The sequence below is a fragment of the Melopsittacus undulatus genome, chromosome Z, assembly GCF_012275295.1.
Source record: "Melopsittacus undulatus isolate bMelUnd1 chromosome Z, bMelUnd1.mat.Z, whole genome shotgun sequence".
Taxonomy (NCBI): domain Eukaryota; kingdom Metazoa; phylum Chordata; class Aves; order Psittaciformes; family Psittaculidae; genus Melopsittacus; species Melopsittacus undulatus.
Genome location: NC_047557.1, coordinates 44470802 through 44497650, shown reverse-complemented (window position 1 = coordinate 44497650; position 26849 = coordinate 44470802). Strand labels below are relative to the sequence as shown.

General features: G+C 38.3%; 1 protein-coding gene across 1 annotated transcript; it reads left to right on the top strand.

The window, feature by feature from the left end:
- The first annotated feature begins 1690 nt into the window (after positions 1-1690).
- HSD17B3 (hydroxysteroid 17-beta dehydrogenase 3) lies at positions 1691-25260 on the top strand. Its single transcript, XM_031054383.1, has 10 exons — positions 1691-1844; positions 3875-3921; positions 10692-10767; positions 17784-17891; positions 18626-18693; positions 19923-19958; positions 21919-21953; positions 22996-23077; positions 24699-24764; positions 25087-25260. Exons 1-10 carry the CDS (start codon positions 1691-1693, stop codon positions 25258-25260), a joined length of 846 nt encoding a protein of 281 aa, XP_030910243.1.
- Positions 25261-26849: the final 1589 nt, after the last annotated feature.

Genomic DNA, 26849 nt, shown 5'->3' with positions numbered 1-26849 from the left:
GCAATGCCTCAAGAAAAAAAACTTGGACTGGGCTGGATGAACAATTCTTTTACATTTGTAAGAATTTTATCTCTCAGTATCTTGGCCTGATTTATGAATATAAGGCCTATGAAGTACCACAGGCATATTTCAGACTTACTCCAGCCTCTGGAAAAAAAAAATGGCAAGGCAGCATGGGCAGAGCTAGAAGTGCAAAAGAGAAGACTGGCAGCTATGGAAGCTTGCAATTTGACTCCCATCATCAAATAGAAGTGATTTTCTCCACTTCCCCCATTCAAATGAGGTATTCAGCTTCATTGTTGCACATGAAAAACACAGTGAAACTTGTTCAAAGTATTCCTTCAATAGCGAGTGATTCTGTGGGGTATTCGTGACTGTAATTATCTTTTTCAAAGGTAATTTTTAGTGCTTTTTTGATTTGAGCAGCCTTACAAGTTAAACCAGATGAAGTTGTAAGAGAGATTATGTGAGGAAACTGAGTTGTTAAGATGGTAATGAGTTTTTTATCTTCCTGTTATAGATAAGTTAGTGCTACATTTCTTGTGACTGAGACATCATCTTTACTCTGTAATGCATGTGTATGTTTTAGTTTTCTGGCTCAAGGTGACAGTAACATGACATGAAATTTATCACTGATCTTCAGCTGGAGATTCCTGGATGTCAAAAGTTTGTATAAGACTCACATTAAATATGGAAGAATATCATTAAAGTGTATACACAAATTTTATTTTACCTCATCCTAAGTGCACATATAAGCATCAGCCTTTCTGTTGTCCATTATAAACTGATCTTTGAAAAACTGATAATGTTTAAAATTGCCACTACAAAGAAGTATAAAAGTTGTTTCTGTGCTTTCCCTGAGAAATTTCTTATGTTGAATTTTAAAACATTTTTGATCACTTTGAAGTCTGAATTTCATTGATTTCATCTTGGTCTTGCAGTGAGATACTATTCTTGTGAACATTTTTCCCCCTTAAGGTTTTGATACATGTCCTCAATTTTAATACCATTTCAGACATGGTTTGTTCAGAAAAGCTGAAAGTCCTATTCATTTGTTAATAGAATACAGTACTTGTTCATGCCATAATTACACAATTTGTAAAATGGGTGTAATGATATTAATCTCTTTTCAGAAGGCTCTGTGAAAAGTTTTATAATACTGCTTTCAATGTATAGAAGGAGTTAGTTAACTTGTGTAACCTTTTATTACTTTGGGTTTGAATTGGTTTGAATTGGTAGATAAATCTATTCTTCTGGTTTCAGTGTGAACTTGCCCTGTAAATGGCTGGGCTAGAGTTTAACTCTTTGCTGTAAAAAGTAGTGCTGATGTTATCCCCAAGGTTTGCAGTATTCCTATCCAAGGCTTTGGTTTAGACATATCTTCAGTTTCTAGGATTACCAAATAATGACAATAAAAAATACTGTTTTTCCTTTTGTTCTTGGGTAGTTTCCAGAAAAAGCAGTGAAACCTTTTGTTTAAAATTGTTTAGTTTGGATTTTTTTCAGCAGTTTACAGATTCGGGTGTAGCATAGTGATGTTATTCTAATCCAAACCCTGGACATTCTGTTGAAGAGCAAAGGCACGTGATTAGATTAGACTTCTCACTTCTCTGCCAGTGTTCGGAGGCTAGCAGCGCACTGGAAAGAGGCATTTCCCAGGGAGAAAGCGAGTGATTCATACTAGCTCACCATGGAAGCGTTCCAGCATCAGCTATTCACTCTTACTGGGGGCCTGATCTGTTTCTATGTTCTGGTAAAATGCATCAGATTTATGAAATACATTTTCCCACACACATGGAGTGCTGTGCCTCAGACTTTCTTTCGGTCGATGGGAGAATGGGCAGGTAAAGGAAAATTCTTCACCTTCTTTTTCTTGTAGCTAACTAGTGGATTGTTAAACTACTAATCAGGAGCAGTTTTCCTTGCTTTTCCTTTCCTTATCCATTAAGGACAAGCCACAGTTTCCACTAGGTGTGGTTGTCTTAATTTCTTTTTCTTTTCTCCTAGTAACTTCAGGTTTATGAGACACAAGGTTTTGCATACTTGGTGAGAATAGACAAATAGTCAAACTGGCAACAGCTCACACACCTGATGTGAATTCTTTCCCCATTCCTGCCTTTTTTCTCTACCGTAAATGCTTTCGTTTTAATAGCATTGCCTATATTCTCAGTTTCCTGATACATGAAGCAACTAGTTTATGTCTAGCATATGGACTCCACTTTTCAAAGCAACCTTTCTTTGTTCCTGGGGATGTTGCTCCAGTGTTTTGGGTTTTTTTTTTCCAGATTAGTGAGCTATCCTTACTGGTACTGTTAACAACCAAATCTACTTTAGCCTAAAAACTTCAAAGGCTGCAACTTGGCAGTACTTTTTTAAAGATATTATGCATTCTCATAAAATAACAGAAATGTTTAATACTCACCTTTTTCTTCCTGCTGTTCATTGATGTTTTTCTAAAGCTTGTTAGATCATCGGTATGAAGCAAAAATGAACAGGTATTACAGTTTTTGAGCTCCTGGGTTACACATGTCACTGATGGTGTCATCTTGTTAATAAGTGACCCAAACAGTACATTCGTGCTTCATTCTTTTCCCCTGCATTAAACGGGATTGAATACCTGCTTAGTAAGTATATCTCACAGTGGATTAGTCAGAAATTAAATCCACCCCTGTGCAAAAGACCTGCCTGGATAATAGCTGCATCTGAAGCAATATGTAGGTCTTGTTTTGATTTAAATAAGGAAAGGACCTCTGATATGTGTGACAAGGGGAGCAGCACATGGGACTTTCTGTGTAAAATCCTTATTTCCACTGAAGGCTGGGAGACTTGTTTCCTTTCATGGACCTTTTCTGCTCTCTGTTTTTTGTAAACATAAATCATCTGGGCCCAGTAAAATTCATAAGGCTTGGATGATTTGCTGGCACATGTGATCCTGGGAATTATGAAAGTTAAAGTTTATTTCCCAACAGACACTTGCATTTCATCTGGAAGTCTGCTAGAAAGCTAAAGATCCACTGCTGCTTGACTGAGGGGTCTCTTTTCTCTGTGAAATGAGAGAGTAGTTGCTTTTCTATTGGCAACAAACCTAATGATTCAAAATCACTTTTTCCTCAGTGTCTCTTGCTATTTAAAAGACCTTATCCACATTTTTTAATATCAGACAGTTTTATTTTTTTATTTGAAAACTTCTAAGTTATACCTTGGAATTGCTTTGGTGTTTTCCTACTTAATTTATTTCTTCTTTATTTCTAAGGTGATAAGGATTTTCTTTCCTCTTTGGCATTTTTTTGTGTAAAATTTAAAGTTTAGCTTGCTTTCCAAATGCCAAAACTTGTTTACTTTCCTACTAACACTAAATCCAGAAGCAAACCTGAGTAGGACAGCTCTGAAGGAAGAGCATTTTATAGGTAGTGTCAAGTTTGCTGTGATGTTTCCCTACAGCAGATATTTTTTGTGTGAGAAGTTGTTGCATCAGCTTCATCCACCAATAAGTCCTTATCTCCTATCATTCTGCCACAAGCACATAAATGAAAAGCCCGCAAAGCAGAACTTGTAGAAATATGTGTATGGAAGAAAATTCTACCCCCCTCTTCGGCAACTGGTTTGTTGCTTGGTTTCAATCCCACTGAAAATAAAAGCAGTAACTACTGCATTGGGTACATTACTGTGGGGAGGGATTTGCTTTGCAGACAGAAAACACTAAATGAAGCAACAGAATGATGACAAGGTCACAAGGACTCATTTTTAAAAAAAAATAGATTGATTCTGTTCTTCAGTAGAGCATTTAGGATGCAAACTCACTCAGATAATACAGAAGAACCAGTTAAAGCAGAGCTCCAAATGTAATCTTTATTCTTCTTTTTACTTTCTTCAGTGGTCACAGGAGCAGGAGAAGGGCTTGGAAGAGCATATTCCTTTGAGGTAAGATAGATTACTTACCCTTAAGTTTATTTTAACAAAATGGCAAATGCTACCCCTTCATCAGTCTCTGCATGTTAGTATAATCACTCTAGGATTCAAAGGCACTGCAACAAACATGGTGCTGATCCTTCTCCCCTGTATGCAGAACGGCATTTATCAAGTTTCAAAAGGAAATAGGTGCAGCGTTTCAGAAGAAAGTAATTCATTTCACAACGGTCTCATCAGACCAAGGAAATCAAAAAGATTTCACATTGCCTTCCAGGGTAGGAGTCTCCCAAATTGTCCTTTTACCCCAGTTTTGCAGCTAATATGTTTCTTGACTTCCAGTGGGGTGGTTCATCTTTAACATACAAAATGTAGTTTTCCAGCCTTTACACTTGCAAACACATTTTGAATGATATATCTGAAACAAAAAAAGTAAAGACAAAAATCTCTAAATTAATATAAACTTCAGGTTTCAGAAATTATAAGGAAACCTAATGGTTTAATTATGGACTGATAGCTCTTGGAGGCTGCAGGAGGAAGGAGGAGCTCTGTGCTCATCCTGTGGCTGTTACTGTGCAATCACTACAGCAGTCCCTTTCTGTTCACCTGTGTTCACCAACACTGAAGACAGGGTGATCTTGTACTGTCCTGCCCCAGCCTTGGTATTAGTGACAGTGAGTGGCTCCTTTTCTAGAAGCTAAACTTGAAGAGAAGGACTTGGGGGTGTTGGTCGATGAGAAACTGAACATGGGACGGCTTCAGTGTGCACTCACAGCACAGAAAACCAACCATATCCTAGGCTGCACCAAAAGAAATGTGACCAGGAGGTCAAAGGAGGTGATCCTGCCCCTCTACTCTGCTCTCGTGAGACCTCACCTGGAGCACTGTATGCAGTTGTGGGTCCCCCAATACAAGAGCAACATGGAACTGCTTGAGTAAGTCCAGAGCAGGCCACAAAGGTGATAAGGGCAGTGAAGCACCTCTCCTATGAAGAGAGGATGAGAGAGCTGGAGTTGTTCTGCTGGAGAGGGCTCTGGGAAGACTTAAACCAGTCTTCCAATATCTACAGGGGGCCAACAAGAAAGCTGGAGAGAGACTTTGTACAAGAGCATGTCATGGCAAGAGACAGAGCACGGCTTTAAACTGAAAGAGGGGCAATTTAGATTGGATCTTAGGCAGAAGATATTTTTGTGAGGGTGGTGAGGCGCTGGCACAGGTTGCCCAGGGAAGCTGTGGCTGTCCCATCCCTGGTAGTGTTCAAGGCCAGATTGGATGGGGCTTGAAGCAACCTGGTCTAGTGGAAGTTGTCCTTGCCCATGGCAGGGGGGTTGGAACTGGATGAGCTTTAAGGTCACTTCCAAGTCAAATAATCTTATGATTTTATAATAATAATTTAATCAAGAGTTTAGCTGTGATGCAATCTGCTCATAAAGTATGCCTCACAGGAAAGGAAAGTAAGCTGGCTTTTGAATTGATTTACAGGATTAAGCTAGACTTGCAAAGCATGTGCATTGTTTCAGCACCTGCCTCATGATTTCCATTACTGGGAATGGCAATACAATAACTCCTTTTGAAAGTGCATTGAATGCTGGAAGCACAAAGACAAATACCAGGTATTATTGTTAAACATTTGGCACAGGTGTGATAAAGATCACAGGCTTTCCCATGGGAGAGAAGGGATAATATTGTCACCTTGTCTGCTCATTGAGTTGCTGTAGTGATGGACAAATGGAAAGGGTCTGATGAATACATAGCTCATGGGGGAATGGGGTGGGATCAAGACAGTGAAAGAAATAGTCAGAAATGCTTGAACATTTACTAGCATCAAGTGTAGTCATCTGTACGTGCAGCTTGCTGAACTCAATTTGTGTGTGAGCACCTAGTGATATTTTACCCCTGTGAAGGCTGCAAGAACCTGTGAATGTCTAGGTCAAAGCCTCTGTGTTAGACCACAATATTGTTCTACTTTTGTGCTGTGTGGGTTATGCAAGAGTAAATCCTATTTAAAATGCCAGCTGTAGCATGCAAATGGCTGCTTTTCACCATGAGAAAAAACAAAAACAAGTACTGTGTAAAAAAAACCCAAACAAAAAACAAAAAAAGAAAAAGAAAAAATGAAAGAAAAAACACAAACCACCAAAAACCTGGAAAAAAAAAATCCTGAAAAATCTTGGCTGGAACTGGCTGGATTTTGTGAGACATTTGTTCATTATTTTTGGCTTTTGCTGGATGACTGAGAGCCATCTTTATACATGCTGAGATGTACTGTCCTCTCCAGGTGATCCCTTTGATTGAAACTGTGCTCAGCTACTGCTCTGTGGGGCAGATCCCAAACCCACACCATGTGAGCTCATAGCTTGGCGTGTCATCTTGCTGGCTGAGGTCAAAGCACACATTTTGTGTGACTTGTGGATAAATAAATCTGACCCTGCTGTTTTAGTATCTGTATGCCTTTGGAGTTCCTGGCTCAGTGCTGCTGTCTTGCTGGTCTGATGTCAGGATATTAAATTCTCTGATGTTCTTCTGGCATAGGTTCCTCTGGTAGTACGGGCTTATGTGAAGTCAAGCCTTATTTGATGGCCACAGTGACTATTCTAGAGTTTGAGCTCTGACACAAAGTGATGAATTTCTTTCTGACATTCTGAGCTCAGCCGTGGGCTGATAGCAGTACACAAAAGTTCAAGGGCTCTGCACTTGTTGGTAGAATATGATACAGGAGGCTGAGGAGAGCAGCTCTTGTGTTTTAGAAGGCCAGTGTGGTGTGGCTTTCTCTGCCCTTTCATGTGGAAATCCAAGTAGGTGGTTCATTAGGTAAGAGCCAACAGATTGAGGCACACACAGAGATTGTAATATTTACTGGTTCAGTATCCTCATTTTCAAGGTTTATGACTAGATAAAGGTCTCTGCAAAGTCTATTAAGCTCAAGAGCTGGCTGGGGCTGTGTGAAGAGCCCAGCAGCTGTGAGCTCTCAGAACACTACTTTGTTGATGCCAGGAGACAAACTTTTTAGAAATAATCATTGCCCCTTTAGTTTTCTGAACCCCTATTGAGAGGCAAGCACACACAGAGCTTGAGCTTATCATCTTCTGCATGGAAGTCCAGCTTCCATGAAGGCTGTCTATTTCTAGCATATCAGGGTGTTTTTGAAGGACTAACCTTTTTGAGCATAACGACCCTGACTGTTTAACTGACTGCTCTGATGTCAGAGCACTGGAATTTTGGGTCTAGTTTGCTATGCTTGTTTCAAAAGCTAGGTTTCTGTTAGATTTGGTCTGTTAGCTCTTGGGCTGATAGAGTTTAGACTCTCCAGACTTAAAACAAAGAGTAAAACCAAGGAACAAAACCTAGTGTGCTGCTAGACTGTCACATCTCTACTAAACTGTTAGCATTTCAGGTATCAGTGCAGTCTTGTTTCTTCTGTTTTTCTGATGTAATAACTAAAGATGTGCTTTAGCATCTGTTACTGACTTAGCACTTCAAACATACTGGGTTTATGGATGAGACTATGCTGTACTCCGAGATTTATGGTTTAGGCCCTGCACACTTGTCATCTGATGTCAGGGCACAAGCAGGGTGTTGGTGGCTTACATGGTCACTATTTTTGTTATTGTTAATGATTCATAACTCTCTCATAATTCAGACCAGTTCTTGTGTTTATTGAATACTTTAGCAGACCATCTTGAGACAGGCACTGCACTCATTTCTTAATACAACAGTTCCTCAAATCTTAAACCTTTGTTTCATTTCCTGAAATTGGGCATAGTATTACCAGCAATATAATACAAGATAAATATGATGTGAGTTCTTCCACTCCAGTTGCAAAAATATTCTAATTTCTCCACTCACTCTTGATTTACCCTGGAAATACTGCTCTTCTACTTGTGTGGCACAGGTGCACAGATGGCAGAAAGATTGTGGAATTCTTCTGCCCTCTTGTTTCAGTCCTGGTTTGCTGGACCAAAAGAGGTTGAAAGATTTGAATCATAGAGATCCTCCAGGTGTGAACCTCAGGGAAGGAAAGAAAAGCAGTGAAGCACTGAGGACATATCAGCTTACTCCTGGAGATTAATCTTTTTTGTAATGGGTAGAAATTTATGGTGGGAGGCTACAGATCCCATGAGGCATTTTTAAGATTTTTAAAGTATTACATCTAGTTATTCATGGAGAATATAACCAATTTATCAGAGTAACTGTGGTAGCTATGTGCATGGTTTGAATCTGAAATCCGTGTCTTGCCTTTCATGAAGCTTTATTGTTTAAAATTTTGCCTCAGACTGAGCTGCAAGATCAGACTAGAAAATGCAGTGACTTTGTAGTAATTTAATGTAGGTTTAAACTTTTTAACCATGAATTCTCAAGACTCCAGAGTGCAGATCCTGCTTGATCTTTCTTCGTTATTAGCTCCGTTTCTAAATGCTAAGTTGTCATAATTTGTTATAGCTGACACCAGCAATAATGACCTTATATTTTGGCAGAGGTGCAGGAGCATTTTAGTCCTTTGCCACTGGGAGTCAGGGTTTCCTAACACAAGCCCGGTTCACATTACACAGTGCTGGAAGCCAGTGATTGTTCTTAAGTGTGAGGGTCAATAACATCCTCTAACATCAAAGCCTTTGCACATTCAGAAAATACGTTGTGCTAAAGACATCTACACTAAAAGTTACCATTAGTTGAAATGCAGCAGAGTTAAACCTGATTTAAATTTTTCAGTGAATGGCCAGGGATTTCTTTTCTAAACACAATTCTTTTTGTTTGAGGGTGCGTTTGAATCTCATGGTAGTTATAATGTGCTACAAAACATATTTCTGACAAAGGTGTGCATTTTGTATGTGTGCAAGGAAGCAAAAAGGAATAGTCAGGTGTAGCTTCTTTTGCCTCCAGGAATGGTTGTTAACAGTGTTATACTTCTGCTTAGTCCAGAGTACAGCAGTTAACAATTTGCCACAAGCGTGCGCTTTTAGCTGAAGGACAATGCAATCTTAGCAACAGGAATGGTTCTTTTACTTAGGTGTTAGGAGATATTATTCTACCAAGTGAAATACAGAGACATAAGTGAGATGATACTGATCAGCCCAGTGAAACAGAACCTTGTTTTTATTTTGTATATGACATTGGGTGGTATTTAATTTTGGGTCTGAAGGCACAGAAATTAAATTAAACCCAACTAACACTCCCAAGTGGCAGTGACCGTGGAAACAGAGACCATGCCTCTGATTGGAAATGGCTTGAGTCAAGCTTGCTGTGGACAAAGGGAAATCTACTGCCTGTACGTAGGCAATTAGTGTTCTCTTCCTGGCAACTTCAAATGAAGCCCTTAAAACAAGCTTTTGAAACTCCTGAGTGTCTCTATGTCTGTGCAGGTCTCTTTGGAGCACCAGTCAATTATGTTAGAGGGTCTCCAAAAGCACAGAATTTTGAACTTGGTCTTTGTGCTAAAAACACAAATGGTTGTGGCTGACGTATTTAATGGGCAGTCTTCCCCTTGTACTCTCAATGTAGTGAACTTTTGAACAAAGGTCCTTATTCCTTAGCTTTCTCTGCACTGAAGCAGAAACAGAAGAGCCAAGCAGGACAAACTTTTCCCCTCCAATAGCTTTAAGCAGAAATCATTGCAGGGCATCATCTGTGGAAACGAATAGGTCTTCAGTGTGTGGCCTTCACCAGTAAGTTTCTTCTTCTAAGAAAAGCTTGTGCTTTCAGATGGCATTGGCTTTATCTTAGTGCTGGCTAATCTAGCTCCTTCTCCTTGCTCTCATGGGCATGTTTCTTTTTCAGCTTTTTCAGCTTTATCTTTCTTCATGCACAGAACTCTGTTTAGCTTCCAGGTTTTGATAATCCCATTTCAAAAGCTGGGGCCACATTTGTCCTTCAGGTTTTACCCCAGACTTTTTAACTGATGGGAATGGGATGCCTTAGGAAAACAGGAGAAAAACATTCTCTATTTGTTCTGCATTTCTTCTGCACATGGTAATGCCAAGCTGACTATAAACAGACTACTGTATTAAATAGTATTCATAGGTACAAACTTCAACTATTGCCAGTGTCTTTGTGAATGTACATCTGTGGGACTGTATTTTGAGTTTTTAAGCACAGACTTCATCCCTTTTCCTTGTTTCTTCTTCTTTTTTTTTTTTCCTTCTTTTTGTTTGGCTTGGGGTTTTTTTGGTTGGTTGGTTTTGGTCTTTGGGTTTTTTTTCGTGTGGGATTTTTTGTGGGCTTTTTTTGTTGTTGTTTGTTTGCATCTAAAGGAAGAAACAGTTAAAATGTATCGTATTTGATTTCTATTAAAAAATATGAATAAAGTTCAATTCCTTTCAAACTCTCAAGCCTTCAACTCAATATACGTGATTTAATTCCTCAGGATAAAAAAATGAGGATGGAAGGTGATGCTGTAAAATGACTGTGATGTCATCAACATATTTGGGCTCTGAAATCCACGTAGGAACAAAAATGTGTTTCTGGGAAATGCCATGTTTGTTTTAGCTCCCTACAGACATTCGTTCATTTGAAATTGGCTCGGGTTTTTATTTTTGTTCATATTATTGGGGTTTGACTACATGTATTTCTTGTAAAGGTCCAAGATTATCCAATTAAGGAGATGTTTTGGAAGACTGTTTACTGTTTGGCCTGGTTTTAATATCTGTTGTTTACCCATTAGACAGATGACAGGTAAATGAAAGCAATATTAAAGACTCCATGATTGCTTATGTTGCAGAACTGGAAAAAAATGAAAGATTCTTATCACCTTACTGTTTCTTAACAACTCTCATATTCTTTTCTTGTAGCTGGCAAAACGTGGATTAAATGTAGTTATGATAAGCAGAACTCTTGAAAAACTACAGAGATCAGCCATTGAAGTTGGTGAGTGTTTTTCTCATCTTCCTGTTTAGCAGGGTGGATTTACAGGGAGCTGGGGGTCTCTTCCATTGGTACAGTGTCTAGTACAGTAGGGCCTCAGGCATTGCTCCAGTATGAAACATAATTCTGGTATTACCGTGTTGCTTGAACACTTCTGATCACAGATTACTTTAAAAATGTATTCTATCATTCAATCTGTGTGATGGGTTTGATAAAAAAAGTGAATATGTATTCTTTACTGGCTTTATCTGCCCTTAAAACCTGTGGGGCAAAGGAGATGTGATACTAGAATCATTGGAGGCATCTATGAAATGATTTAAACTTGGAAAAATAAGATTACCTTTATGCTAATTTTTGGACATAGCAAAGGAGGAATTGAAAATTGAAATTCAGGTTCCTGTCTGAATTTAGTTTGTTTGGAAGTTTTTTAGGGTTTTCAAGTTATATTTGGCTTTTGATAAAGCAATTAAATAGTATACCTTTGGAATTAGTTTAGAATTAATGTTCCTTTTTTTTTTCTTAGAAAGAAATTAACCATTTACAATGGGAAATGGCTTGTTTAAATACAGTCAAATTCACTGTTAGGTTTTATTTAGGAGTCAAATGAGTTTGTACCCTCCATTAACTTGAAAGACTGCTGTAATCAAGGCTGCAATTTCCACTGTCTCCTTTCCTATACATGTCTTCTACCCATCAGATTCCCGGATTCACAGGTTCTTGTGTGAAGCATGTGTCACTCCAAAACTGCACCTCTGTCAGGAGCTGTCTTTAAGCAGGCTTAGCAGCTGACTCCAGCAGAGTATCAGGTTCAGTGAGAGCAGGGCATCTTTTAGGGACATGGCAGACTGCAAGTAGGTGAAAAAGTCTGTGATGTCTGAACCTGCTGCTACCAAAATCAAAGATTTGACCCTGAAATTTTCCATGCAATTTTCCTCTTTTTATTCCCCCCCCCCCCCCCCCCCCCCCCCCCGGGATAAGCTTGTTTTCCCTTGGGAAGCAAAAGGTGTCAGAGGAGGAAAGCACCAACTTCCTGTAAGCAGTGATATCTATGAGGTCAATGTGACTATGGCCTACACTAGCCCCTCTTTAAACAGCCATAAAAAAATAATTTCTGTGACAATCAGGTCAGACCTGGTGCCATTGTTGCATTCGTTTGCAGCTATGATTGTTAAAGAATTACAATACTAAGACCCTGAAGAAATAAAAGCTAAATAATTTTTAGTTTCTTTGCATTGTAAATTATAACCAGAAGCAAATAATGGAAACAAGAAGATTCCTGACACTAACATAGCTAAGTAAAGAAAAACCATGGTGAAGGGGTGGAAAGATGACATACTGTAAATTCCACTGGACTATGATTTATTGTAAGGCCGTCCACTGGCCACTTTCCTAATTAAGTCCATACTGTGCTGAATGGTGTAGCAGTGTGTGATGAAGTATTTGCCATGTACTGAAAGGTACTCTGAGATAGCCAACCCTGCAAAAACTCCTATGCCTGTGCAGAACTGATCCGTGACTTCTTGCATGTCAGGAAGCTTCACTGACTGCAGCAGTGTTATCCACATAACCGAAGGTGTGGGGAGGTGGTTGGTATGACCGCAGCAGCTCAGGCTACACTGATTAGGCTGCAGTATGTTCAACTTGGTTGTGAGCATATTTTTCCCCAGAGCTTGCTGAAATTGGTGGCAAATCCCAGTGAGACCTTTTCATTGTTTTTGGTGGGTTTTGGCAGAAGCCCAAAGTGACTCTTCTGTTGTTTATTGTGTCAGGTTGGCAATGAGTACATAACAACAAATAGATGGCACAGACAAAGGGAAAGAGAGGAAGACAGAGTGATGAAAAGCATGTTATCTGACCTGGATGCCATTAAAATCAGCAGGGAGCTCTGGATGTGGTCTTATGTTAAAGCTTTGGAAATGTTCCACTAATTCTAACTTTCAGACTCAGGCCTTACTGTAATTAAGCTGAGCAGTCATTGTGAAGGAATTAAAAATAAACTTCCTGTGATGTTATGTGAGTAAATAAACAGTGGAAATCAAATATACAACAGGAACTTATCCAGAATGATTATACTGTTTTCACAGTTTTCTAACTCTTACTGACTTTCTAAACTGCTTTAACAAGCAGCATCTCCCTCGAAGCAGCTATCACTACCCTGAAGTAGGAGATTGGGACACAGAAAGTTTTTTGCAGGCTATGTGAATTTGTTGCAAGACTAAACAAGTTACTTTTGTTTCCTTTTTCTTAACAGCTATACCATGTATCTTTTTGCAGTCACTTGGACATCATAATTAAGCCTTGACTCCCTGCTCAAGCTGATAACATTATTTGCCTAATCACACTGTCACATTCCACTGGAGTACTGAACAAGAGAAATTAAAAGAGCCTAAACTGTGGGTAATTTCAGAGATCTCAGCGTTTGGCTATCCAGGGTCTGTTGGCAAAAATTGGGCCTGAGAGCAACTCTCAAAGCTGGAGTAGGCAGAATCCTCAGTAAGAAAAACATTTTTCTAAAGAAGCACTAGAATTGAAAACCAAATTTACATCCATTCAGACTGGAAAGCTCTTTTAGAATGGGATAAAAGATAAAAAAGTATGTCTTGTGGAGGGCAGACGGAGAGGACCACCACACCAGGTGTACTGCTCGTTTGACCCGTTTAGCACAGTGGTTGTGAAAACATTGATCAAAGTATGATACCAGGAAATTAGAAATGGTGTAGTGTGATGTGTGTCTGTCCATAGCAGGGTGGCTGGAACTAGATGATCTTAAGGTCCTTTCCAAACCAAATTATTCTAGGATTCTATGATTTTACAATGGAACGTATTAACTGCACACTTACCTTATTTCTTCTTCTAGGCAAAGCTAGGTCCTGATTGAGAAGCTATATCTTAGGATCAATATACGACCGGGTTTACTCTTTTTCTGTTAATGCCAAACAAACAAAAAAACCCCACTTCTGTAAAACACAAAAATCATTCTCAAAGGGTGTCTGGGTTTTGGTGTTGTTAATGTATTTGGGTTTGATGACGCAGGAAGTATTTTATCCAGCTCTCCCTCCTAAAATTATTCCTTTTAATATTGAGCAAAGTAATGAATTAAAAAAAAATCACCTCACATGGTCTGGAATTAAATGTGTCTTGCTCCCACTAAGACCTGCAAAGGCGCTAGTTCATTTAGCTGTTCCCCTCTGTTATAGGTTCTTTCCAGTCTGTTGTATTCTGTGTGCTATGCTTCTCTTGTTCTTCCTGCTTCAAGAGCTAAGGTGGTTACAAACTGAAATCACTGATTAGCATAAAGCAACTCACTTGGCACATCTTTCCTTCATCCTCAAGGGCTGTCAAAATGCCTGTTGTGTCTTGCTAATCCCTTGAGATAAAGTGCTATTGCTCAAGACTCTTTCCCAATCTTCTTGCTTACTCCATAAAAAAGCACTTGACCGATTTCCTGATACCCAGTAACAACTTCTTTCTTTGTTCTTTGGAGTTTGTTTGCTTGTTTGTTTGTTTGTTTGTGGGGGGCGGGTTGCTGGGTTTTTGGTTTTGTGTTTTTGGTGGAGAAGGATGTGGGGTTTTTTTGTTGGGTTGGTTTTGGTTGGTTGATTGGTTTTGTAAATTTCACTTTGGTTTTCATTAAGTTTGTCTTCAGTGATGCTTTCTATCATAATTTGCAGTTCTACTTTTACCCTCATTTTTTGTTTCTTTTCGTTTCTTTTCTGTTTCCCTGTTATTTCTGAAACCATGTTAGTTTTTATTTCTGAGAAGATGCATTTGTCAAAAATACTTTCAAAATGTAGCCCGAATTTGTGCTTCATAATTTAACATAGAAGGTGGGTTTTTTTTCTGCCCAGTTTTAAATTTATTGTTTTGCAACTTCTTTCTGTTATTTAAATAGATTCTCATGTTGCTCTTCTCTCTGCAAATTTCCACTGAATAGGAATGCCGTCTAATGTCCTAAGCCCTTCTCACTTCATGACCTGTGGCCAGCAGGTAGAGAGAGATGATCCTCCCCCTTTACTCTGCCCTGGTGAGGCCATATCTGGAGTACCATACCCAGTTCTGGGCTCCTTAGTACAGGAGGAACGTAGAACTACTTGAAAGGATCCAGCAGAAGGATACAAAAAAGTTTAAGCGTCTGGAACATCTCTCTCATGAGGAAAGGGTGAGGCAGCTGGGCCTGTTTAGCCTGGAGAAGAGAAGGCTCAGGGGGTATCTGATCAGTGCATACAAATATCTTAAGGGTGGGTGTCAGAACTACAGTGCCACTCTTTTTAGTGGTGCTCAATGACAAGAGAAGGGGCAATGGGCAAAAACTGAAATGCAGCAAACTCCATCTGAACACATGGAGAAACTTCTTTACTTTGAGAGTGACAGCACTGGAACAGGTTGCCCAGGGCAGTTGTGGAGTCTCTTTCTCTGGAGACATTATTAACCCCACTTGGATGTAATCCTGTGCAACCTGCTTTAGCAGGAGGTTTGGACTAGATGACCTCCAGGGGTCCCTTCCAACCCCAGCCATTCTGTGATATTCAAGTTTTGCTATAGTACTTCAAAAGGGTCTTTTTCTAGAAAGATCAGTTCTTGTATTACTTGGGCATTCATTTTGCAACCTCATGTTTTCAGAAGATCTTTGTAACTCTCTAAATAGAAAATGAGAGTTTCTGGTGCACTGCATGTCCTAACCAACTTCATGCTTCACACTGATTTATTCTATTCCCAATAAATTTCAAAAGGCATCACATTATCCTATCTGACAAGTGGGATTCCCAAGTGGTCTGAGGTCAGAAAGGGCTAGATGTATCCTTCTTAATGATACATTTTTAACAAATTGGATTAAACAACTCAGCTCAAGTTTTTCATTTGACTAAAATTAGTTTTCTATTAATTTTTAACATAGGCAATAACCTGTCCTGATGCTTGAAAACCTAAGCTTGCTGTTTCTGGCATGCTTAAGACTTTTCAGAAGAGTGGAATGACTTGTGTATTCAAAGACTGTCATAAATCTTTGTTGCAGAGAAGTAAAGATATCAGAAACATTGGAAATTATTTTTTTGTCTCTCTCCTTTGCAGAAATTTTATCATTTTCTGAAGGGTTATCCCTGGATAATTCTTCTATCAGCATGATAGTTTTATTGTTTTTTCATATATTGTTTTATTCATAAATGAGACAGAGGAAAGCCATCTGGAGTAATTGTTTGTTGGCTGACAGTGCTGGTTGCAGCAGTACAGTCCCATACAGACAAGGGGACACAGAGGAAGTCCAAATGCTTTGTTTGATCCTCATTTTTATGTTGCTTTAGTTTTGGCTGCCCTTCTGATCGCCCGCAAGCAAGACAGCTACAACATCACTACAGCTTTTAAGACCATCTCATTTTGTTTATAGAGCTCTTCAACCACAAGGACACCATGGGTGTCCACTCCAGCTGTTGCTGTCCTTTCCCACTCACTGCATTTCCCTCACAATGTCCTTTTCTCTATAGTTGTACTATTCCCCGGCCTGGGACCATGAGGGGCTCATTTGCCACTAGAATGAAGTTTCAAAAGGTGTTTTGTCCCTTTCATACACACACACAACACCAGTTTGGGAAGAGGGCAAGAAAAAGGGCAGTGAGCATTTCAGATCTGGAGTCAGAGCACCTGCTGTTTCCTCAGAGTGCTTGCATTACCTGAGTAGCATAAGGTGGTCAAGACTTGTAGTATATCAAGGGGCAAGGAAGAAAAACTGGGAGGGAATAGCTTGCTCTCATCCTCCAACAGAGGCTGTGTTTTGATGCAAAACAACTGCTGGACCCAAAGCCAGCTTTCTGCTAGCTTTGCTCTCTGGTGGGGGCTGGTGCAAGGCCACTTCCTAAGTTCTCAATGTTCACCAAGGGGTAAAAAAAGATTACTACATATAAAATATCAAATCAGATTCGTATTCAAGGTGATGCTCTCTGTTGCCTGTATGATAAAATCAGCATCCAAACAGAGACAGTTTCCCAAACAAGACCCATGCACCTGAATTTCTGCTGCTTGCACTGAGTATGAAACCCAGTCATCTATTGACATTTCCAACCTTTGCCTGTCACTTTTTCAGACAACTTCATCTGGATTTCAGGCTGCCCATGAAACTTGAAAGCAGGTTTAGTAGCAAGAATTTTCAATGTGAAAATCTACTAAGAAAAGATCTTACTGGACCCCTGTAAAGGAAAACCTTGCCTTTAAAAATGAGTAAATAAGAGCTTCTACCTCTTTTCCTCATGAAACTTCATTGAAAATATGAACAGCAATAAATCAACTGCTGAGAAAAATGGCAATGTACAGCTGGGCTCCACTCCTGCATTGCAATAACACTGGAAAAATCTCACATATTTCCCTTCTGTGTAAATTGACCTTGTAAAATTCAAGCTATACCCTCCCAAAAATGCCTTTTAGTCCTGCAAAATCCTGGGGAAAGTTCAGCCTAGGAGAGTGAAAATGTCAAAAAAAAAGAGAGGAATTGTTTGGAAATAATGCAAAAAATACTGTTTCACATTCAGACCTATTTTCTCCTCCTACATCAAAAAACAAGCTCTGCTTGTTAAAATGTTCATCTTATACATGGAAACACCTCTAAACCATTCTGCAAAACAGTGCTTATATAGAGGATCTGGCATCCACATTCACTTGCCTGATGTGTGCTGACAGTGTTCAGTTATAAATATTATGATAACCAGAGGAAGAAGTCCTGTGTTGTTTATTTCTGGGATTTTTTTCCTTACTGAAGGTCCAAATGGTGTTTGGATTTTGTGAAGGAACTTCCACAGATTTCAGAGCATAAATTCATCTTATGTATGATAGGACATTTCCCTGAAAACAACTGAGTAAAATGGGAATGCTTTGCTTGTGTTGTGATATTTCTCAAAGTAAGAAAGTTGAAACAATTATGTACTATACAGCAGGCATTACTAAATGAGACATCTGATTGTTTCTCTTATTACTTAATTACTGTCTTTGGGTAGATACAAAGGGGTTTTCTATGTTTTTTCTTTCCTTATTTACAGAGCAAACCACAGGTCAAAAGGTGAAGATTATACAAGCTGATTTCACAAAAAATTCAGTATATGAGAACATTGAAAAAAACCTGCAAGGCTTGGATATTGGTGTTCTGGGTGAGTCATTAAGAGCTGTTAATTGAAGGGTATTTTATGGCTGCAGTGTATTAAACAGAGAATTGTACAAATGATGTGTCATAAGAACCTGTTAGCCAACATTTAAAACCAAGCACTTCTGCCGAATGCATTTGAACATTACTTATTGTGAACAAGTTTTAAAAGTTAGTTAGGATTCTCCAAAGGCTTTTTGTTTCTCTGTGCTGTGTCTTCTTCATTGTGAAACCTCTTCTGCTGCTTTACAAACAACATTTATCTTGTGGGGTTACTTCTTCCCTATTTGGTCTCAATAAATTAATTTTCACTCTTGGTTGTTTTACAACTATGTACAATTCTTATATTCAATTTGAAATGAGCTTGTGGCTAACACAAATTGGTATAATACAGGCAGCAACAATGAAAATATGGTTTTGGGGAGGGCATTCTTTTTGTTTGGTTTTCTTCTTTTGCGAAGAAAATAATCCTCTTAATAGTGAAACAAATGACAAAGCAACAACAGACCCCAAAACCAAACAAACCCCTAAACTGTAGCAACAGACTGGGTTTTCATTCCCTGAAGTCAGGAACGATTACTATTGATGACTTCAGTGAGAACAAGACTCGATGTTAAACAGCATTTCTATTCGCATACAACTCAAAAGCTTCTGGGCCTTGAGGAGAAGCCATTTGTTTAACTAGCTGAACTATGCATTTTGTCTAGATTTGGTTCTTATCATTATATTTCCTTTGATTAGTTAACAATGTTGGAATGCTTCATAATCCTCTTCCATGCCGTTTCCTTAATGGATCAGACATAGATGAGGTAGGATTACTCTGTGGGTTTCTACTTTAAATATAACAATGAGGAATTGTAATTCCATTTAACAAGGGACAGATTTTGCCCCTGCTACAATCAGCGTGTATTCAACTGTTCAGTTGAGTGGGAAAAGAACTGGTCCTGAAGGAGCATAGTTTGATTTGGTTTTCATGCTTGGAAGAGCTTACAAAAGACAAATAATGGTAGATTTCAGCTAAACTGCAGCAAGCACCCAGTGATAGAGGAAGAGCGTGCAGCTGGACAGGTTGTAGGAGGAATCAGCAGCACCTCTGGCTCAGTGCTGACTTGCAATATAATGGTGTCCAGCCTTGTCACTTCAGCCACAGCTGAAACATTGGGTTATTGTTAGTATTATGAAAGCTTACTTTCTTTAGAGCACCATCATTTAAGTATGTGGAAAAAAAAAAAAACAAACAACCAAAAACAACAAAAAAACAACTAAACTTCATTTAAATACCATTTACTTTTGGAAGGAATTAATTAATTTACACATGTAGAATAGTTTGACAGGATTTAGGATGTGATCACATTTTTCATTGGCTTGTTATTTACCTCTATAATACTAGCCATGAAAAAAAAAAAAAACCAACCAAAAACAAACAAACAACAAAAAAACCCACAGAATTTCTAAACATATGTCTTGCTAGCACCTGTTTTGGGATCCAGTCAATCTATATATTACAAACTATGACAAGTAGGAGGTCCACAAGCTGGCTGCTTCGCTCTGACCTGCAGTCATATGATGGCATGTTGGCATGTCTGCTATGACTTGTGTTTGGTGCTGGTCTTGGGAGGGTATCTCTACATGGCAGTGCTGTTGCAGCGCAGTGTACCTCTGTCATTGAGAGCCACTCACTTTCTCCCTGGCACATCCGTGATTTGTTGCCTGTGTGCACCCATTTTGGTTTGCTACTGCCATCACTGCCCAGACGTCCAGCTTTCTCCGTGGCAATGGTGTGGCTGGGCAAAATGGAAGGCATGGAATCAAGTGGATGCAAAGCAGATTTGGACACTATGTTTAAAATAAAATCAATTAGGATTTACCTGCCTTTGACTATTCCACAGCACAGGCACAGCCAGTGAGAACCTGGGGCAAGCTAAGCAGCTCTAAAAGCAGCTGCCTTGCTAAAAGGCTTTTCAGTTGGAATTGCTAGCTGTCTTGCCTGGCTCTCTGAAATTAGCTATGAACTGAACTGTTTCTTTGCTTCCTGCAGAGCCTTGTCAACTGCAACATTATTTCTGTTACAAAGGTATGTGAAACACATCTATGTTACATCTGCAATGCAGTTTATAGGGAAAAGGGTCCCACACAACGGTGTCCAGCCAGCTTTCCTTTGTATTTTCATTTAATTTTGCAGCAGACAGCAATTTTCAGCAGGAATGTCAGCACTATTTTAAGGGCCTTATCTGCTCCTCGTGCCTGTGAAATATTTTCATCAGAGCTGACTGGAAACATTTTAATGCAGTTCTTGGTTGAAACATTGTTATATTACACTGCAGCTGAAACATGTTGCAAAACCATGTTTGTTTCGGTAAACAGGTTTGTTTCAGGATCAAAATCTTCAAAACAAGAAGATCTGCAGTTTAGCTTTTTTTGTACCGTGCTCTTGCCTTTTTTTCCTTTGGTCACAATTCTATTCTATAAAACCAGAATATTAATTTTGCAGAATATTTATTTTTTATAATAATATTTTAATATTATTTTATGGAATATTAATATCAGTGAAGAGCAAAATCTTAAGGAGCTGACTCCCAGTTCTGTACTTTACCTCTTGGTGCTAATTTTGGTTGGCTACTTTCCTACAAGAACTGTTAGTAGTTAGTATTTCATACTTTCCAAGCATGATTAAGATTTGTATTGCTCTGCTGTTTGCAAGCAGTGTGTTAGCATGAACAAAAGCAGGACAAGAGCTTTGTAGTTCATTTCAGCCTTGGTTAATGTCTTTCTAAGCATGGCATGAAAATTATCAGCAGATGTTTGTCTTTCTTTGGCTAGCAAACTTTATATCACAAATTTGTACTGCTGCTTGATGACTTCAGGTAGTAAATCATGCAATATTAGTCAAAAGAAACAAATTCTTCTATAAGGTAGTTTGGTGAACTTTCTGCTCCCAAGTTTTATCCTATTTACATGTCAAAAACAATAGAAATATCTGCAATACCTGATTGCTACATATATATATACATCTCACAAAAACAGGCAAACGTTTTGTACCCTCTCAGTCCAGATAAAAGAAGTGTTCCCATTTATCATTTCCAGATTTACACATACCTCAGAATTCACACCTTCTGCTTCACCAGGACGTGGGGATTCCTTTCCCCCACAGTTGCAATGCATACTTTTCAGTCTTTCATGAACATTCACCTTCCTCCAAAATACAAAGAAGAAATCATGCTGCTAATCAGCACTCCTCATAGTTAGGTCCAAGTCACCTGTTTGTTCCTCCCTGCCCTCCTCCCTGCCTTAATTCCTGTCAGAATCCTGCTTACCACTTCTTGCATTAGGATGCCCGACTCCAGGTATTCCTGGCTCCCACAGATGTGAGTGAGATTTGCAGCACTGCAGAAGCAGGACTTTTGTCATGTTTTCTGCTTGTAAATCCTTTTTTTACCCAAGCTGATGTGGCCCATTGCCACCCTTTCTGAAAATTAGACTTATGAACCACACACTGCTCCTGCTACCCTGATGTGCACAATGGCACTATCAAAAAAATAGGGAAACAACAAGTACTGAATTAATGTGCATCATTCATTTGCACTACTTTTCATTACTAAAATCCTAAAGCTATTTTTGGTGGCATAAAGAAAAAAAAAAGTCTTTTCATGGATTTCTGCTATTTCTGATACAGTTGCAGCAAAAATGAAAAACCACTATGAAGTTGACTTTCTCCTTACAGTTATAATTCAGTAGTGAAGAATGACAGAATTCAGAAACTGTTGGAAAGCTTTGGAGAAGCAAAAGACTTTCACTGCTTAGAAGACTAAACATTGGGGGGTTTTGTTTTGGTTTTGCTTTTTTTTTTTGTTTGGTTGGGTTTTTTTTCTTTGAAAATTCAGATGATTTGCAGGTTATTAACATTTTTTAAAATGTCTTCCAAAACTTTGAATGTGCTCAAGCAATTCACATCTTGTGAATAAAGCAAGATTAGTTAAAAAATTAAATCAGAAAGAGGGAGAGTGGATATAGTTGCTAACATATTTGTCTTACAGATGACAAAAATGATTTTGAAACAAATGGAGTCGAGGTAAAACTGATTTTTTTCCTAGAACTTACAATAGCTTTTAGCTGTTACCTCCAGTTTATTCAGTTGTAGCTATGCTTTTTCATTATTAACTTCTGCACTTTTACATTATGTCAATCAGTACGAGTTCTACTGCTAGTGCTGTGTGAATGAATGATAGGAACTGCCACAAATTGTCAGTCAGCTGTAGAACAAGACAAAAAATACAAAATATAGGTCTGTGTGCACTAAAAACATGAAGGCATTGCAGAAATAAAATGGATTGGGATGGGTCCAGTTAAGCCATTTCTTAAATGGCATTTGAATATAATGTCGTATTCTTCTAAGAGTGGTAGCTGTGCTTGGAATAATGCTTTTCAAGCTCTGAGAATACCTGTACTACATCAGAGAGATTAATTCAGCTATGCAATTAAGGATCCCTTTTTTCTTTTTAACACAATGTGTAATTTAGACATGGGGGTCCTTAAAGGAGATGTTAAGGTCTTCAGATGGAGCTTCTAGAAAATATCATTAACTACTGCATTTTAGAGGTTAGTGCATGTTCTTTGTTTTGGCAACAAAATAAGCTCTTAGTGTTTAATTGTTTTGGTTTGTTTTTTTTTTCCTGGTTGTTGCTGAATGAATTGTTTTTAGTGATTTGTACAGGGAGTTGTGAATAGGAAAGCAAAAACAACAGATGCCAGGAGCAGAAGAAAGAATGTGCCGTCTAACGAGCAAAGGGGACCAACCAATTACTTAGAAGCATAAAATCTTTCCTCTGATGGCATTTTTTTTTTCTCTGTTAGATGTACAATAGCATGCACAATGTTCCCATGGCTCTGATTGCACTAGGCATTTAAATTTCACTTATGACATTATTCCTAGCTGGTTTAGATTTAATTGCACCTAACAAAACCATAAAAAATGGGGTCTTTGAAAGTGTAGTCTACAGTATAATAGGAGATCTTTGCCTCCTCAGGAAAAAAAGTTGTTTTCCACTTGTGCAGGCTTATACTACAATACTGTCAAATGTAAACTGAATATGACTATTTAAATTGAATTTCAGACGGAAAGGTCTTATTCTGAATCTGTCCTCTGGTCTGGGTACTTTCCCTTGTCCACTATACACAATGTACTCAGCTTCTAAGGTAAGTCTGTCTCGTTGCCTTATAAAGAAATCTCCATCAAGTGTTACCAAATCATTTCTATCAATCAGCAACACAGGGACAAGTTTTCAGGGTTTAAACCAGTGTTGCTCTGCTGAAATAATGAAGTAATGTAAATTAGCACTAACTGAGAGCTAAGAATCAGGGAAGCTATGTAAATGAAATCCAGCTGAAGGTATGTCTGATCACTAGAACAGAATTTGCCTTTTCTTAGATACTGTTATTCCAGTGCTTGCAATCTGCCCTCTTTCTGGGAACTGATGACTTTTGCCAGGCTGTCTCAGCTAGTTTACTCAAAACTGTAGATGCATAAAAATGCTAGGTTTTGCTTATGGAATCAAGAATAAGATTCTTGGTATATGGGTGGTGAGTTGCCTGACTTCATAGATTTCACTTTAAAATTTTGCTCTGAATTTAAGCCCCACAGCTTATAAAAATAGGGAGTAAATGATTTTTATGGAAGAAGCAAATTGCTTAGCTCAGGTTTGCTTCAAGTGAAAGATTCCAACAATATTTGCTTGAACATAAAGTTCATCTTAGTAAGAATAAGCTAATTATTCTTGGTAAGAAAGTCTAATATTCTTTTTTCTATTTTTAATGTAAGGTTCTTATTACTCCAAATTTGAACTACATTAAAACCAGACAATTTTAGTTCCGTTAACATTATTTCAAAGTGATATGGTACATTGTATTATTTTTACTTTTTTCATTCTTGGGTATCTTTAACCTCCTTTTTTATTTTTTTTTCTGCAATGCCTTGAAAGGAAACTATTTTATTTGTCAGTGTACTGATGTTTTGTGCAATATCACAACATTATTGGTGCTTAAATTGAAAGATCCATCAAATGATGACTTTGAAACACTGCCATTTTTCCTCTTTCGTAGGACTTTTGTATTTCTAATTACAGAGGCGTCATCCAACATTGTCAAGTTTCTGAATATTTCTCAAACATCTGACTCCTGAAATCTGTCTTGAGAGATACTCAATTTCTATACAAATAAGTTAGTGTATGTGTGCTCTTTATGGTGTTCTCTTCAAAAGATAAATCTTAACAGCTAAAGATAAAGAACCCCCAAATTCCCAACTACCTTACTTTGAAAATCCTATTTGTAGGCTGTGCTAATAGTTTTACACTGAAAGCATGAGTTGTATTTTGCTCCCCTTTTTTATTGCAAGACAGCAGTGTAAGCATTGAACTGGGAGGGCAGGTGTCAATCAGAGATGAGAGCCACATGAAACAATAGCAATAATAATGGAACTAAGATATTTACATCGCCGCATTTTCACAAATGTGATAAAGCCTTCGGCTCAGTCAGTACTTGATCGATGTTTGGCTTGGGTCAGTGCCAGGCTCCATCTTTTCTGGTACAGATAAGACTCAATTTTACCACTGATCATGTGCACCAGCAGAAACTGTCTTGAAAAGTTTGTTTCTGCGGTTTTCATCACTGTTCTGTGCCCTAGGTTGTGTGATGCTTGGCTTTTTTTGTTAAGGACCTGTTCTCATATATTTGTCACTACCTGTGAAAGTACTTAGTTTCCCATGCTAATGTTATTTTGCTGTTTTGTTTTATTTTTTTTGTTTGTTTTGTTTTGTTTTAGGCTTTTATAAGCACTTTCTCCAAAGCACTACAAGCAGAATATAAGGCAAAGGGAATTATTATACAGGTATTATTATATCTTGCTTTACTTCCTCAATTTTAGGAAATTAAGGAAACAAAGAATATTTCTTCAATAATATCTGAGATGGCTAAATCTGTATAATGTTGCCATCCTTGGTGAAGTGCTGGGTGACCCTCTGAAAGTGCTATCTCCTCCTTGTATGCAGCTTCTCCCCTTATTCCACCATAATATCATTACTTATTCCATATAGTGCCTTAGTCCATTGCAAATATGTGTCATAATCTGTCAGATGCAATGGTATTCCTCAGGGTGAACGGCCCTATGTAAATGTTAGATGACATTACACTGTTATGATTTCTTGTTTTAGGTAGTGACTCCTTATGGTGTTTCTACTCCAATGACAAGGTACCAAAAACCTGATTTTATTACAAAGACAGCAGAAGAGTTTGTGAGTGAATCACTGCAATATGTCACCTTTGGAGATGAAGTTTTTGGATGTTTAGCCCATGAAGTGCTGGTAATTGAATTTGATAGTGTGTAAATGGGTCCCAAAGGCTGAACCAGAACTGTTTAAGCTCAGCAAGTTCTTCTGACTCATTCCAGGAGCCTTAAGGTTGGACATAAATAAGAAACAGTGAACAGGTTGTTGAGGCTAATATGACACCAGTAAACTGTGAAGTGAGGAATACACAAGTAAAGCATAGTTAGCAGTGCAGTGTGGCTTTCTTCACTTTTGTGTGTCAAGCTCAGCTCAGTTTGATATTTGGTTAATCTTTACACTTTCACGAGCTGCCTGTTTTCATGACGCTATAAGAAATACTTCTGAGACTCCTACTCCTTTACAGAAATTGACCAACATATTAAAAATAATTAATGGGGAAGGGGAAAACCACAAAAACAGACTGTGCTATCACATAAACAGAATTTCCTTAGGATATTAAGCTAACAAAACCAGGATAAATATTTATACATGACAGCTGTTAATGGTAAGCATTAAATAGAAGTATAGGGAAGAAAATATATTTACTGAAAACTGGGAGGAATAAACATTACTTTCTAAGAGAAACATACACACTATAAGTATAAAGTAAAAGCTTTTGCTTTTCTATTACCTTCCTGAACACTTAGTTGATTTATTTAATGAGATTTTGATAACTTTCTGGCTTTGTATTGTTTTTGTTTGATTATTCTGAAGGCACGTGTCCTGCAGTTTGTCCCTTTATGGGTATTCCACAGCAACAGATTTCAAGAAACAGTCTTGCACTCATTTACCAACTATCTGAAGAAGACGTGGAGGAACCCAAACCCTTAACAGTCATTTTTCTAGAGGATGTGCAATGCAAAACCCCAACACAACGTATTTTGCTGTGTCTCTGCATGTGAATGTCGAAGGAATCAATCAGCTTGAACCATAACTCCATCCAAATCACCTGTTAACTGATAAGTGATTATTTGATCCAATGAATCTATTCAGCAAATTCATTCCTGTCCTTCTTCAAAGACCTTAAAATCTGCTAAAGTTGTTCCAGTTGCTTCTATCAGCCTTACATAGGTATTAAGAAATTTATGCTACAATTTTCACACAAGCTTAGAGGCAGCAAATATGGTTGTTTGATGTTCATGAATAAAACAATAATTTACTCTACTTGCAAACCTGTTCACAGTGTATTTGGTGCTTTCAGCGTGTGTTTTATGTCTTTGGTTTCTTCTAAAAGTGAAGGAAATTTACAAGAATTAAAAAAGGAAGCTTTCAGGATGTAAAGTATACACTGGACCTTTGGAAGCCTGCAACTACAACAACTGTGTTTCTGACCAGTGCCTGTGAATTACTTCATTCTCTGCAATAGCTGTTATGAGCTGGAGGAGTCAGGAGCATTGGCAAAAGATACGACACAATTCTACATTCCTAGGTGAATCCGGAAAGCAAATCTTTTGACTCTAGATACCTATGAAGATCATACTTGGTGCTACTTGAAAGGTGCTTCAAGGACAACACATGCTCAGTCAGCATGAGTTCACAAAGGGAAAGTCATGTTTAACTAGTTTGAAGTCCTTCTGTGATAAGATCACTCATATAGTGGGTGAAGGGAAGGTGGTGGAGGTAGTTTTTCTTGTTTTTAGTAAGGCTTT

Bases quoted from the DNA above. Each gene is read 5' to 3' on its own strand.
- HSD17B3 (XM_031054383.1), top strand. From the start codon at position 1,691: ATGGAAGCGTTCCAGCATCAGCTATTCACTCTTACTGGGGGCCTGATC. The intron at 1,845-3,874 runs GTAAAGGAAAAT...TACTTTCTTCAG, and splicing joins GTCGATGGGAGAATGGGCAG to TGGTCACAGGAGCAGGAGAA. The intron at 21,954-22,995 runs GTAAAACTGATT...ATTGAATTTCAG, and splicing joins TTGAAACAAATGGAGTCGAG to ACGGAAAGGTCTTATTCTGA.